Source organism: Punica granatum, chromosome 4 (assembly GCF_007655135.1).
Source record: "Punica granatum isolate Tunisia-2019 chromosome 4, ASM765513v2, whole genome shotgun sequence".
NCBI classification, from domain to species: Eukaryota; Viridiplantae; Streptophyta; class Magnoliopsida; order Myrtales; family Lythraceae; genus Punica; species Punica granatum.
In genome coordinates this window covers 10,633,157-10,646,992 of record NC_045130.1, presented here as the reverse complement: position 1 = coordinate 10,646,992, position 13,836 = coordinate 10,633,157, and the positions used below count along the sequence as shown (strand labels likewise).

The following is a 13,836-nucleotide window of genomic DNA, read 5'->3' as shown; positions in this document are numbered from 1 at the left end:
GGCAGCAGAGGAGTGATCCACGGTTGTGTTTTAAATTGGTCGAAAGTGGAGGAGCTGAGGTCGTCGGCGGCAGCGGCAGGGGCAGGAGACCACAATTCCAGAGGAGAAAGCAATGCCTCCTGATCAAGAAGGCTTGAGATCTCTGACAAAACGAATGCAATATTTGGATCATAGACGTGGCTATGACCTCATATGCTATATGATGTCATCGTTTTTCTTCTTTCTAAGAAAGTCTTAAATGCATGATGTAATGAACAGATCACCAGATAATTTCAAAAGTCGCTAATACGTATTAACTTATAGAAATATCACCTAAAATTATTATTGATAAAAATAAAAAAATTTGTGTCTCGTGACACAATGTCATATACGTAGTATACCTATTACACATAATATTTTCTCTACTTTTCACTTTTTTTAAAAATTTGTAATAGGCAGTGTTGACCACCTCCGGCTGGGGAAGGTCATCGGCTACCTCGTAGTCCCTGATTACATCGCTGTGGTCATGGCGGCCAACAAGGGTTGGGGGAGGTGGCCGAGCAATTTTGAACCTTCCTTATCGTGAGGGATACATTTTACCCTACATGATAATTGAAGAAAGAAATTTGTCAAATAATAGTTTAGGGGTAAAAGTTTCCCGGCACTACAAGTTAAATGACAAGAACATTTTTTTTTTTGTACAAATTAATTATAGCATTAAAAAATGAGAGTATAATTCAGTGTGACATATCATAACTAAAATGTTTGCGTAGTGAGAGAACTAGTTTTTTGAATTCAAATATTATAATGGGAGGAAAGAGGGAAAAAAAAGGAAAGAAATTTTAAATTATTTATTTATTCAATGTACAAGGAATTTTTTTTGTGAAAATACGAGGCCTAAATACATTAAAAAAAGGGTTAATAACATCAAAAAGCACGACATTTATATTTTTTTTTAATTCTAGAACGACCTTTCAAAAATTACCCAGAAAAATACGACCTTTCATTTTAGTCTCAAACCTAGTATGATGTTAAATTTTCCATTAATTTTAATGGTAGTGCCACGTGTCGTCACGCTATTGAATGAGTGAGTCACCCTTATTTTTATTTAATAAAAAATTTCTAATTTTTTTTAAAGGGAGGGGTCGGCTAAGATCCGAAGGAGGAGGGACTGGGCTCCTTTGATTCTGGCGGTGGTGGCCTCGATTGCAGCCACCATCGTCGGACCCTTCCTCCTTCGGTCCTTAACCCGTTAGCTGACCTCTTTTTAAAAAAATAATTAATTTTTTTAAAAATAAATAAAAATAAGTGGGATTCACTCATCTAATAACGTAACGACATGTGATATTGTAATTTAAAATTGACGAAAAATTTAACATTGTACTATGTTTGAAAATGAAATGTCGTACTAGAATTAGAAGAAAGTGCAAATGTCATACTTTTTTAGACTATTGACCCTTAAATAAAACTAACTAGTACAAAGACGAGACATTAGACACATATAAAAACCCCAAACATAACACGATCGAGCCCATGCATGCATTCAGTAAGTCCATGAACCCCTAAGAGAAGAGTAATCGCGTGATTCACCAGTCAATCTGCATACTTTTTTTACTTTCGGGAAAATGTGCTCAACTGCCACTAACCAATATCGTCCCGGCAAAGCCCTAAAAGGAAGCTCAAAAGCACTAGTCAAGATTATTATTATTTTTTTTTCGCTAACCCGTGGTATCTGGGTTTCGCCCGACTAATTCCTGAGGCTTCGTGAACTCATGACGGCTTATGGAACGGGTAATCACGCCAAAAACGCTCCAGTAACTCCAAGGAGTTTCAAATCCAAAATCGAATGGATATTTAGGCCCGTTTTCACCGCCCACACTTCAGCTGATACAGATGTCACAATCTCGATATTGCAGGCGAAACCTCCTAACGACCGACCAAGCTGGTAACGCACAAATCCGCCAGCCCCGGCCACTCCTGGATTACCCTTTGCAGCACCATCCATGTTTAATTTCATCCAACCATTGCCGGGTTTGCTCCCACCCACCTGCTTCCACACAAACAATCATTAACTTTGCTCCTTTTTCACTTTTGTCATCAACTTTATTTTTCGACATATAAAATCTCGGAGTTTATTTTTCTTCCTCTGTTTGTCATCCATCCAATTTGATGATATAACGACACGCGATACTTAAGTAGCAAATGGTGTTACACCACATCAGCACAAATAATATAAAACAATCAAAAAATAAAGAAAGTATAGTAAAGGTTACCAACAGTCTTTCATCGGAAACCTGGGGTTGGGTTGGGGGTGCCTCTCGTCGACCCACCCCAAGATGGAGGTGGATGGAGTTGGGCGGCTAGGTTGCCCCACCCTCTTATTTTGGAGAATCCAACAATTGGGTTCTTCGAAGTCAGGTCCAAAATCAAGGGGTGGAGACGGTCCCACTGGCCACTTGCCCTCGGACGGAGTTCGCCGACGAGGTCTGACTCCATTGAAGATCTCCATCTAGGGGCAGGTGGCCAGGAGTGCCCCTCCCCCTTCTTCGATCAAAGGCCTTTGCATTTTTTTTCTTTTTTATTATTTTATAGTATTTTTGTTGATATGGCATGATACAGTTTGCCATCTCAGCGCCGTTTGTCCCTACATCAACAAATTAGATTAATGAAAAACGTGATAAGAAAATCAAAGTTCGTGTTAAAAAGTAAAGTTCGTCAATAAAGTGGAAAAAAATGAATATAATTCATGAATTTTAGGTTAGTATACCTTTTATTATTGGATCACAAATGTTGTCATTTAAATGGCGTCCACCCTTTTTGCTCAAAATTCCTCGTCAAAACAGGTCGTGAGCGTACGCTGTAAAATCAAAAATATCATAACAAGCGGGAATAAGCTAAGAAGGAATCAAGGCCGGTCGATTTGTTTGTGAAATCAAACATAAAAATGCTTCAAAAACTCAAGAGTCGCATGTGGATTACTAATAAAACATTCCATCCGTACCCCTCACCTGACCTGATATGCTTCAATTAATTCTGCGATGAGATGTTACGCTCAATAATACAGGCTGGCATTGATGATTTCTTAACATCAACTAAAGGGCAATAAATTTAAGGACTTCTCCTCTAGGTTGAATTAAGAAGATTTATAGATCAATGACACCTCCATGTAGGAAAAGCGGAGTTCGAACGATTCATGACTAAATTGACAGCAACCTATTGACGCAAGTCCTCACGTTATAATATACTGTGCCAGTACTCTGATAATATGGTAGTGATGACTGCCTCTTCGGTCACTCTAATAACTTGTTAGTATCTCGAGATGCATTATGCTGATTGTTCCCCGGTCGGATCGGTTGAAAATGTTCTTGTGATATATGATATCATCATTATCTTAAAAAAGAAATGATCGAGCACGTAATTTATCATTCTCATACGACATATTGGCCGAGACTAATTTTTATGGGCTAAATCACAATTGATTTTTGGCGCCCGAAGACTGCTCCCCCATGCAAATATAGCTCCCTTGTCCGTACGTCATCTTCGCTTCTCCCCTTCTGCTCTCTGTATGTCTTGTCTATCTCTCTCTCTCCCCTCTCCCCTCGGTCCTGTTTTTCTCCGATCCGTCATCCCTTTCTCTCACTCTCTCTATCTACTCCGTGTGCTCTGATCTTCTCATCTTCCCTTTCGCCGTTCAGAAAGAAAGGGCTTCTTCTTCTTGTTCTTCTAGTCGTTCGTTTCTTGGTCCCTTCGGGCCGCCGTTTCTCGGAGAAATCTGCCATGGAGTTCACTTGCCCGGTGGCCTGGAGAACCCGGCTCCAGAAAGGAAAAATGTCGACGGCATCTTCCTCAAGAGGCTTGGAGAGGAAGAAAGGAGGTACCTTTCCTTCAGAAACGAAGGCAACGAAAGCTTCTTCCTCTGCGGCGAAGAAATCACGACACCCCGCCGGAGTAGCCCGTCCCGGCAGCAGAGGAAAGCGCCGAAACCGGAGTAAGGACAGGGACTACGAGGTCATTTCCCTGGGTGATACAGATAGTGATTATGTCGATGGCTTAGACGTGGGGTTTGGCAGTGATGGAAGTACTGATCTTCGTGCTGGGGCCGGGCGTGACAGGGAGATGCAAAATAGGAGGAGGGGGGGTGAAGAGGACGACTATAGTGTGATCAGTCTTGGGCCAAGCTCCTCCGATGATGAGGAGGGCCCTCCCAAAGGGGGCGAGGAGAGGCTTCCTGAAACTGATTCTGGTTTTAAGGAGAATAAGACCTCTGATGAGATTGATGCTGAGGACAGTAATGATGAGTGCTTCGGCCTGAGTTCGGAGGGTGAGGAGAAGGAGGAGGAGGAGAATGGGGGAACAGAGAGTCGTGATGAAATTGTTCGGCAGTGCGAAAAGGCCGGTAAAGAGAGGAAACGAGGAAGGCCTAGAGCTCAACAGAAGGAGACTGCTGGTAGTTCTCGCAAAGGTGGGCTGCAGTATTATGGTTCTCATTCTAGCCCAAAGGTAGAGGTGAATGATGTGGAGATGATTAGCTTAGGATTGAGTGATGGCGATGACATGGATGACGTCCCTGATGTGTTTGCTAGAGTAGAGGTGCCCGGTGCAGTTGCTAGCCGCACTCGGTCAAAGGCGGGCCCGAGAATGAGCACGAGAGGGGCCACAGGACCGGGACACACTCCATTTCCAAGCAGCCATTGGAAATTGAGGGAGAAAGAGATTGCACTCAGTCCCCCGACTAAGAAGGCACCTACGATGAAGAAGGGAGAAGGTAAGAGAAAAAGTGAAAGAGATTCAGGATGTTCGGATCATCCTTGGAAGAAGAATGGGGAAGCGAGGGACTCGGGCGCTCTCAGCAGCAGCAAGGGACCTCCAAAGAAGCAGAAAACTGTGGTAGAGGGGAGAAGGGCTCCAGCTCGGAAGAGGATCTCGAGAGAGTCCGACTTTCTTGAAATTCTTGCCGAATCAATATGGAAGAAGGATGGCAAAATTGGAGACGGGTCCCAAGATGAGCAGCAGGTGAGGGAGCTGCTTCCTGTGAAGTTCCCGTGGTTTGATGATGAGAAACGTGTGGAGGAATCAGAGTACGTGAAGGAGATGGAAGACTTATGGAAAATGATGAACCTTGGTCTCAAGGCAGATCAGATCGGTTCGTACTCTCCCCGGGTGAGTGTATGAATTAACTGACTTGTCTTTTTCGGGATGATTTGTGTTAGCTAATTCGACATGGCGTGAGCTCTAATCGTAATTTGCATTAATGGGATTGGAGGAGATTGAGCTGAATGCACATGTACAAGCAAAAATGGACTGTCCTGTAATTCTGGAGACAGAACTAATTTTTCTGATGGGATTTGTTGAAGTAATGGAAATCAAATCATCATAGTTGTTTGGGTTTCGAATTTCAGTACATTCTCTTTGATGCATCTGTTAGAACATGGAAAACTGAATTTTCCTAATGCCCTGCAGAATGAGGATACAGATGCAGATGATACAGAGCTCGAGACATCTCAAACTGCCCTCTGCCGCCAAGGGAAGCATGTCCTCATCCTTGATGAGCAAATTGGGCAGAGGTGCCGCTACTGCTCCCACATCGCGGTTGAGATAGACGGCTACTACGCCCCATTTGTAAGTTCTTTGTAATCCTTAGTGTAGAGCCTGCTTTCTGTTTTAAAATGCCTCAGAATTTTACAGGCTTTTTCTTGCTCCTGTTGATTCAATTTTCAGGACAACTTCCCCTCAGAAACGCAACACAGGGGCTACTACCGGGATAAGGATGCTGCAACCTTAGATAGCCTTCAGTTCCAGGCCCCCAAGGACTGTTCTGCTGATTACTTCGGTCCAACTGGCAGTGGAACTGTGTGGGATCTCATTCCCGGAACGAGAAATCAATTGTACCCCCATCAAAAAGAAGGGTTCGAGTTTATGTGGAGGAATCTTGCAGGGTCCATTATTCTCGATGAGCTGAGAAACCGCTCTTTACAGAAGCATAAAGATGTTGGTGGCTGCATAATTTCCCATGCTCCTGGGACGGGGAAAACTCGCCTGACCCTCGTCTTCCTGCAGGCATATCTAGAGCTCTTCCCTGACTCCCATCCTGTCATCATTGCTCCCTCGAGTTTGCTTCTCACATGGGAGGACGAGAAAAAGAAATGGGGAGTTGGAGTTCCATTTCATAACCTCAACGGGAAGCTCTCAGGGAAAGAGGACATAGAGGCTGTCAAGATGCTTGACTCCCACAGGCTCTCTCGGAACATCGACTCAATTCGAATGGTAAAGCTGTATTCATGGAGTAAGAGCAAGAGCATCCTTGTGGTGAGCTATGAAATGTTTGCCAAACTCACAAAGGAAAGTGCGCGGATAGAGCAGATGAGGAAGATCCTACTCGAACTACCAGGTCTGGTAATTCTTGATGAAGGTCATACTCCTCGGAACCGAGAAAGTGATGTGTGGAATCAGATAATGAGGCTTAAAACGAAGAAGCGAGTTAGTTTGTCGGGGACCCCATTCCAAAACAACTTTGATGAGCTCCACAATACTCTCTATGTTGTCAGGCCAAAGATTGCTGAGTCGATCCCCCCACACCTGAAGAGGTTCTGTAAGAGGGGGACCAGCACCTATATCGATGGCAACCCTGATGAAGGGATTAACGAGATCAAGGCAATTATGGCCCCATTTGTTCACCTTCACAAGGGGGATATATTGCAAAAGAATCTCCCTGGACTCAGGGATACTGTGGTGGTCCTGAACCCGAGCGAGCTGCAGTTGGATGTACTGAGGAGCATTCAGGGTGCTGATGACACTGAGACTGCGAAGAGGAAGAGGAAGGACAACGTGTTTGACTTCGAACACAAGCAAGCTTTAATCTCTGTCCATCCATCTCTTGTCTTGAGCTTAAAAGCTGAGGAGAGGTCAGTAATCTCTAGAGAGGAGGAGAAACTTGAAAGACACAAGCTCAACCCGAGTGAAGGAGTCAAAACAAGGTTCCTTGTGGAGTTCCTTCGGCTCTGCCTCACGATGGGTGAGAAAGTCCTTGTCTTCAGCCAGTACATCGACCCGCTGGACTCAATTGCCCTCCAGCTGAGCTCAGTTTTTAAATGGACGAAGGGGAGGGAGGTTCTCATGATGACTGGGAAACTCAGCATGAACCAGAGGCAACCGATTATCAACCTCTTTAATGATCCTGATAGTGAAGCGAGGGTCCTCCTGGCCTCCATCAGGGCTTGTGCAGAGGGGATAAACCTGGTAGGGGCTTCTCGTATCATCCTTCTCGATGTGGTATGGAACCCTTCTAAGGAAAAGCAAGCAATTAGTCGGGCCTACAGGCTTGGACAGAAGCGAGTGGTCTACACATACCACCTCATTATGAAAGGGACCTCTGAGTGGGAGAAGTACCAGAAGCAAGCCCACAAGGATCGGCTGTCTGAGCTTGTATTCACTGCTACCACATCCAATGGAGATAAGAATGAGAAGAAATTGGGTGTTGTTTTTTACGATAAGATCCTGGAGGAGATGACTTCGCACCCAAAGCTCAGGGACCTGTTTCATCAGATTAGGTACCAGCCCAAGCAGATGGACTTAGTTGAGAATTTTGGGCCAAATATTTGATTCACCTGATAGGTAACTAATGATTGGTTTTTGCGAATGCTTGCTTTAGATAGAAAGTCGAGAAGCCTTTTGTTATTATAACTTGTACTGATAGGTTTTATCACAATAGCCTAACAACTGCTTGAAGTCTGACTTTGTAGTGGCATACTAATATATTGCTAGGATATGTTCGATAAGATCTCGAACTGGGTTCTGTAAATTTAGAATCAAAATGATTAACGTGTTTGCAATTGTAAATTCCTGATTGCTTTAATCTGTTTGCTCTGCACAATCAGTTGTGTTCTGTTATTTCTGTATTTGCTTTTGTTGCTTGCTCCATTACTTCTCTTCTTTTCAAATGTGGTGGTGTAGTGTTCATTTTCTTCAACCGGGGACATCCTTGTTTACTGCAATTTTATGTTGAAACTGCCAAAAGTGGAGATCTAGTTACCATCGAGTATTTTATGGAGATGATCGGGTTTACTGCAATTTTTTTGTCTAAACACGGGGTTCTTGCTCAAATCAGTTACTTTTATCTCCCATGAGCTAATGCCCTTTTCAAGAAGCCTATTAAAGTGCTCGGTGTTGTTTTCTCTAGTGCTGAATCAATATGAAGCTCATGCCCAATGTCCAGCATGTGGTGACAATGATGATGAATTTCGATATTCAGTGCTGCCGTTAATGTTACCAGCAACGTCCCAACTTCTATGTGTTGTGCACGTTGGCTACTCCTGTGCGTTGTGGAGTGAACTGGCTGCTGCTGTAATTGCCATGTTCGCTCTGTTGTAAAGTCGAACTGGGGGAAAAAGAAATAGAAATCGAGCTGCTTTAAGCAGAGTTGTTGAAGTACCTATGTTCGTGGATGTGGTCCCTTTTTTGGGTTAAGTCGGTTCTTATTACAGCAGCTGGTTGGGTTGGTTTTTATTGTTGTCTAGATCGAACTATATTGACTGCCAAAAATTGAACAGGAGAGGCCAGTTCTCTGTATCTGTCTGGTTGCGTCTTGGTTCGTATTCAAATTCTATTTCATTTTACGAATTCACAACACATTAATCGTTTGCGAGAGATCGTATATGTACTTTAGTTGCCTATTAGTTATTATATTTTGAGTACGTAAGTTCCTTTTCATACTTCAGTCCACCTCCACTCAATCGAACGGTCGGAATCAAGGGTTAGGGTCTGCTAATCAAAGAGTACATTGAAAGGTAGGAAGGCACCAAAAAGAAAAGAAAGCCCTTAGCACACTTCATCATGGAAAGAGTTTAACAGCAAGCGATCTGACATTCTGAGAAAAGAAAGAGCAGAGAGAGTTTTAGTTCGGTCACTAAGAGGAGCGGCAGAAGTTCAATCACCACCATGTATTTGTTCCAGAACTTTAACGGAGATTGATCAATCAATTGATTAGTATGCATCTCATTGGTGATCCCTCTGCCCTGACCAGCCTCAGGGGCAAGCAATGGACGGAATATATCCCGGCTGGCAAGTCATCAAGTTTGAGGCCTTCTGCCAGAATAATTTCCTGGGGAACATCTCAAAGAGATTCATCTGGAGGCGCCGCAACACAGTGTAATGAAGTTAGTTATCAATGGAAATGTCTTACCCTCCCCTCAAGGAAAACGAGGTGAGATGGAATCGCATCGTCATAGGCAGCTACAGCCAAGTAATCAACTCCTGCGTTTGGTTTTCCATATCAATGGACGTGTTAGCTTGAATACAGTATATCCCGGAAATGTTCATGGCAACGCAAAATAGTACCAGGGAGTGAAGTGAATAACCTATGGAAGCTTCTTATTGAAGAATCATATTGTTTAAAACGTAACTCTATCCATGGAATATAAATATTGGGTTATGAGTGGACAAGACTTGTTAAGGAGAGTGCATACGAAGAGATGTGATGCAACTTACCGACCAGTTTGATGTCCTTGTTGTCTACCAACCGCTGTGCTCCATCCTTCGTAAAACCGGCATAGCTCGTATCAAACTCCTTCGTGTACATGAGCCGCCTGATAAATAAACAGAACTTTGGTACGGACATTCTTGGGTATACTGTTACATGGAAAGCTGATAAATAGGATATAAAACAACATGATCACAAATGCAAGCTCTGTTCAACTGGTCATCTCCCCAGTTCAGCATTTAATTCATCTTAGAAAGTATCACCGGAGCTCGAGGGCCATAGCAAATGAGTAGGGCATTAGATGAAGTCTCACATGTGAGACTTTCCGGGTCATTTACGACCATAGTTTCAGTACTCTTTCCCATTTTCGAGCAATTGTACTCTCTCTAGCTGTTTATGACAAAATCAAATCGGATGCCAGCCCTCAACTCGACTATGCTTCATGGTTTATGACCAGGAGAATTATGTCAAGTCGAGGACTCCGTAGAGCAACTGACTGCCAAGCCATGCAGCCAGCTCTATCTAGTGCTGTCCAAATTTGTTCAAACGGAAAATCTGAACCGAGTAAATCGATTCAGTTTGGTGTATCTGTAGAACAATCTGGTTTGGTTTGGTTTCAAAGATTTATTTTTTTAAAATGTTTGGTTTCAGTTTCATATTTCCTGAAACCGCACAGAACTGAAAACTGAAATTTTAAGTACCAAAAGCTATTAGGAAAAGCGGTTGCTCAACAGCAACGAAATCACAAACCAACAAGTCAACTGAGAATTAAGTAAGTACCAGTTATGTTCTTATCCCTTGGAACATCGACTAACAGGGCAGGGCCATTAAGGACTTTCATGTCAAGTGAGTCTACATAGAACCCAGCATCAAAGTAGTGATCGAAAACATGGCCCGGGGCGTCCAAGTGGGTCCTGGTGTGGGCCGGCAGCTTCATCTCTGAGGAGTTTGCAAGTGATCCATTCTTCATGCTTGTGCGGAGCCTGAGGTACGGCCCCAGCCCATCCGTGGATCCCCAGGCTGGCATCTCAGAGGTGATCCGGTGGCTTATGTCGAAGATCCAGCCACTTCCATAAGTTTCTCGACGGAGAGGCTGGAGGTCCTCACCACCATCGGAGAAGGAGGAGGAGCAGTCTGGGACAGAGGGGTAGGCGACGGAGGAGGCAGTGATGAAGGGGAAGAGTAGGCAGACAAGGAAGAGCAGAGCTTTCATTGTTGCTGTGATGTGGAGCCAAGTGAGACTACTACAGATATATGCTCAGTTCAAAGGTTAAATATTTAATGGAGCCGAAGAAATTTGTGTCGTAGTAGGTTGACACTTGACAATGATTTAATGCATAAGCTAATATTGACTTCTTTTGGTGAATGAATATGGACTGTGGTTGCTATAGGGCTCGACAAAGTCGAATTCATGATCGCTTCACAAGTTTTATTTTACTATTTTGATAACCACTTCATCATGAGTATTAACATATGCTATTACGCCATCGCAGCCTTGACCGGGAAAGTTAATGCTTATATACCTAATCAAATGGAAAGAACTTATTCTCGTAGACTAAGATGTGTCCAACACTGCATTCACCTGAGATTTCTATCGGGTAGACCCGTTATGGACATGTTTGCAAGACCTTAGTTTCACGATTTCAGCCTAGAGGTCTAAAAATAAGGGGATGTATTTTGCAGTTTAATGTTGATACACTGCAGAATGCAATCCCGGGCAAGGCTTCAAAATTTATGAAGAGAAGCTCTAGGCAGGGGAAAAAGAGAAGAAAGTCTACTATGTTTCTAATGATACTCGATATGGCAAGAAACTATCATAAATAGCTCACTGTCTGCAAAATTATCTGAAAGCATTATCTACAAAGATATGAACGTAGCAGGCTAGAGTTAAATCTCGGGCTTTGGAAATGTCCCTGCATCCTATGCTCCTTGCAACAATTCGATAATGCACGGTTTGGGGAAAAGCTGCAAAGGAATCCTATAAAAAGCTAAATGAATCGGTTTTATGAGAAGATATATGCTTACTACAATGTTATAATATAAAGTGTGGCGGTAAGGTAAATGGTAATTCAAGGTAGCAGCAAGATTTATCGAGCAACCTCAGGGGCAAGCAGTGGATGGAATATATCCCAGCCGTCAGATTCTTGAGTTTAAGTCCTGCCACAAGTATGACTTCCTGGGAAACATTTTACAATTATAGTGTCAAAAGCATCGGGTAAGCAAGTATATGCAGAAGAGAATAATGCAAAGAGCAACTCGTAGTCTCATAGGTGAAATCTACATTTACTACCAAGAAATTTTGAGCCAGGAAATCAACGATTCAATGCAGTACAGCAGCAACATTGTCCAAACAGATCTTTTTTTGGGAAGACCCAGTCATCCGAAAAAAGATGACATGGACGGAAGCTTTATACTGCTGGCAGTGTAAGTGAAATCGGAACTATCAAAGGGATAGTCTCGGTCGGCCTTCAAGGAAAACGAGATGATGTGGAATCAGATCATCGTAGGCAGCGACAGACAGGTAATCAATCCTTACATATCCACATCAAGGGAAGTCACTCATTTCCACTTCTAGTTGCACACATGCCAACAGTTACAAACATATAGGGGAGAGAGTAGAACATTATGGAATTTCAGAAGCATAAGGACTAAATGGCCATATATCATATTTGATTCCTTGGACAGTTTTCGTGCAACTTTTACTGGTAAAAGTTTGAGACTAATGGGACACTGACCATCAGTGTGATTCCAATTCATCTGTCACTTGGCTTGCCAACAAAATAATCAAAATGAGGGGATCATTACGAGCATGGTGTTGATCATTGACAGAGTCAAATATGCTGAAAATACGAACGAGAAGGGGTGATGATGTCTTTTGTTGTTCCTACTCTCTTGGCATGCTCTGTTTCAAACTCATAGATGTGATGACAAAAGTATTATAGCTTCCTTAAGAGAACCTCAAAACTTGGATGTCTCAACTCCTTTTACTTTTGCTTATTGTCCATATTTTCAGTCTTCCTTTGATGATTTAAAAAATGAGAGGATGCCAATAATACACTCGGCTTTATGTTTGAGAGGTGATTTTGAGCTCAATGGGTACAGATAACACTAAAATAATTAGGAATCTATGAATAAAAAATAGGAAAAAAAATGCAAACTCTTACGAAGCTATCTTTTTTCTGTGTAAAAAAAAAAAAATGCTAACCCTTACGAAAGCTACCTTTCAATCTTTTGCTTATATTGTACTTGATAAGGGGTCATGTGAACCGCACATGAACCTTTACCCCTCCTAACATTTATGGTGTTAGAGGCATGTTTGAAGCATATCGAGACAGTGATTATTTCTAGGAAATATTTTGAGACAAATTAAATCACAGCGTGCATTTTGAAATCGGTCTCATATCACAGGGTGCACACACATTGAAATTTTTTTGGGTGAACGAGTACATTGAAATTAATCAAAATAATTAAGCAAAGAATTAATCATCTCATGGAGAAAACCTATAATAGGGCCAAACTTCTTTATCGAATTAGGTATGAGCACCGAACCCCTGTAAACTTCATGGCAGTCGTTCTTTACTCCGTTTGTTTATATGAAGGATAGCTATGTAGTTAATTTTTCTGAAGTTGAAAGAAAAGAAAAGAACGATAAAAATATGGATTTTCAATTAGTGGCGTTAGTTGAATAATAATCTATATGTAAGTAAAATTTACTTGAGTACAACAAATGCTACACTGCTAGAATTAGCGCCAATTACGACAAGACAATCCGTCGAAGAACTACTTTTCTGGCAGATTTTCGACGGAAAACAGCTCGTCAGAAAACATGGCGTTTATAAGCTTTCCGATGGGAAGACACCCGTCGAAAAGCTTTCCAACGCCTCATCCGTTGGAAAGTCTGTCGGATTTCCAACGAACAATCCAAAGGAAAGTCGCCGGAAGTTTCCAACAGAATTCCGTTGGATTTTTCGTCAAAAATCTGACGGCTCTTCCGACGGGCCAAGGTGACGAAAACCTCGTCGGAAAATTTCCAACGATATTTCCATATTTCTGACGGAGTTTCCGACGACCTACCCGTTGGAAACAGCGAAAAAATATAAAATAAAAAATAAAAAACTGGCCCCCATTTTATTACTTTATTCTGCCATTTTTCTTGCAACGGGCAGGATTCGAACACCCGACCTGCCCTTCCACCCCAGCTACCATCTCCGACCAACACCTTAACCTTCCAGCTAACACATTATATTAAATGATCGACACCAATTATTTTTTATTATCACAACTAAAGTAGTACGACATATTCAATTATATGTCGTAAGGGGATGAAAAAAAATCCGGCAAAGTTTCCCCTTAAATTATCGATATCCCATTTAACACTTCAA

General features: G+C 42.4%; 2 protein-coding genes across 2 annotated transcripts; one reads left to right on the top strand and one right to left on the bottom strand.

The window, feature by feature from the left end:
* The first annotated feature begins 3,462 nt into the window (after positions 1-3,462).
* Positions 3,463-7,808, top strand: LOC116202633 (SNF2 domain-containing protein CLASSY 3-like). The gene is made up of 3 exons (XM_031534229.1): positions 3,463-5,139; positions 5,440-5,598; positions 5,698-7,808. Exons 1-3 carry the CDS (start codon positions 3,757-3,759, stop codon positions 7,576-7,578), a joined length of 3,423 nt encoding a protein of 1,140 aa, XP_031390089.1. The 5' UTR covers positions 3,463-3,756; the 3' UTR covers positions 7,579-7,808.
* Positions 7,809-8,730: 922 nt separating this feature from the next.
* On the bottom strand, positions 8,731-10,801 carry LOC116205402 (cyclase-like protein 2). Its single transcript, XM_031538002.1, has 4 exons — positions 10,235-10,801; positions 9,463-9,618; positions 9,158-9,228; positions 8,731-9,076 (listed from the first exon to the last, which is right to left on the bottom strand). The coding sequence occupies exons 1-4, from the start codon at positions 10,665-10,667 to the stop codon at positions 8,951-8,953; spliced, it is 786 nt and encodes a 261-aa protein (XP_031393862.1). The 5' UTR covers positions 10,668-10,801; the 3' UTR covers positions 8,731-8,950.
* Between the last annotated feature and the right edge of the window lie 3,035 nt (positions 10,802-13,836).

Bases quoted from the DNA above. Each gene is read 5' to 3' on its own strand.
- LOC116202633 (XM_031534229.1), top strand. From the start codon at position 3,757: ATGGAGTTCACTTGCCCGGTGGCCTGGAGAACCCGGCTCCAGAAAGGA. The intron at 5,140-5,439 runs GTGAGTGTATGA...AATGCCCTGCAG, and splicing joins TCGGTTCGTACTCTCCCCGG to AATGAGGATACAGATGCAGA. The intron at 5,599-5,697 runs GTAAGTTCTTTG...TTCAATTTTCAG, and splicing joins ACGGCTACTACGCCCCATTT to GACAACTTCCCCTCAGAAAC.
- LOC116205402 (XM_031538002.1), bottom strand. From the start codon at position 10,667: ATGAAAGCTCTGCTCTTCCTTGTCTGCCTACTCTTCCCCTTCATCACT. The intron at 9,229-9,462 runs GTAAGTTGCATC...AACCAAACGCAG, and splicing joins CAAGGACATCAAACTGGTCG to GAGTTGATTACTTGGCTGTA. The intron at 9,077-9,157 runs GTAAGACATTTC...GATGTTCCCCAG, and splicing joins TCGTTTTCCTTGAGGGGAGG to GAAATTATTCTGGCAGAAGG.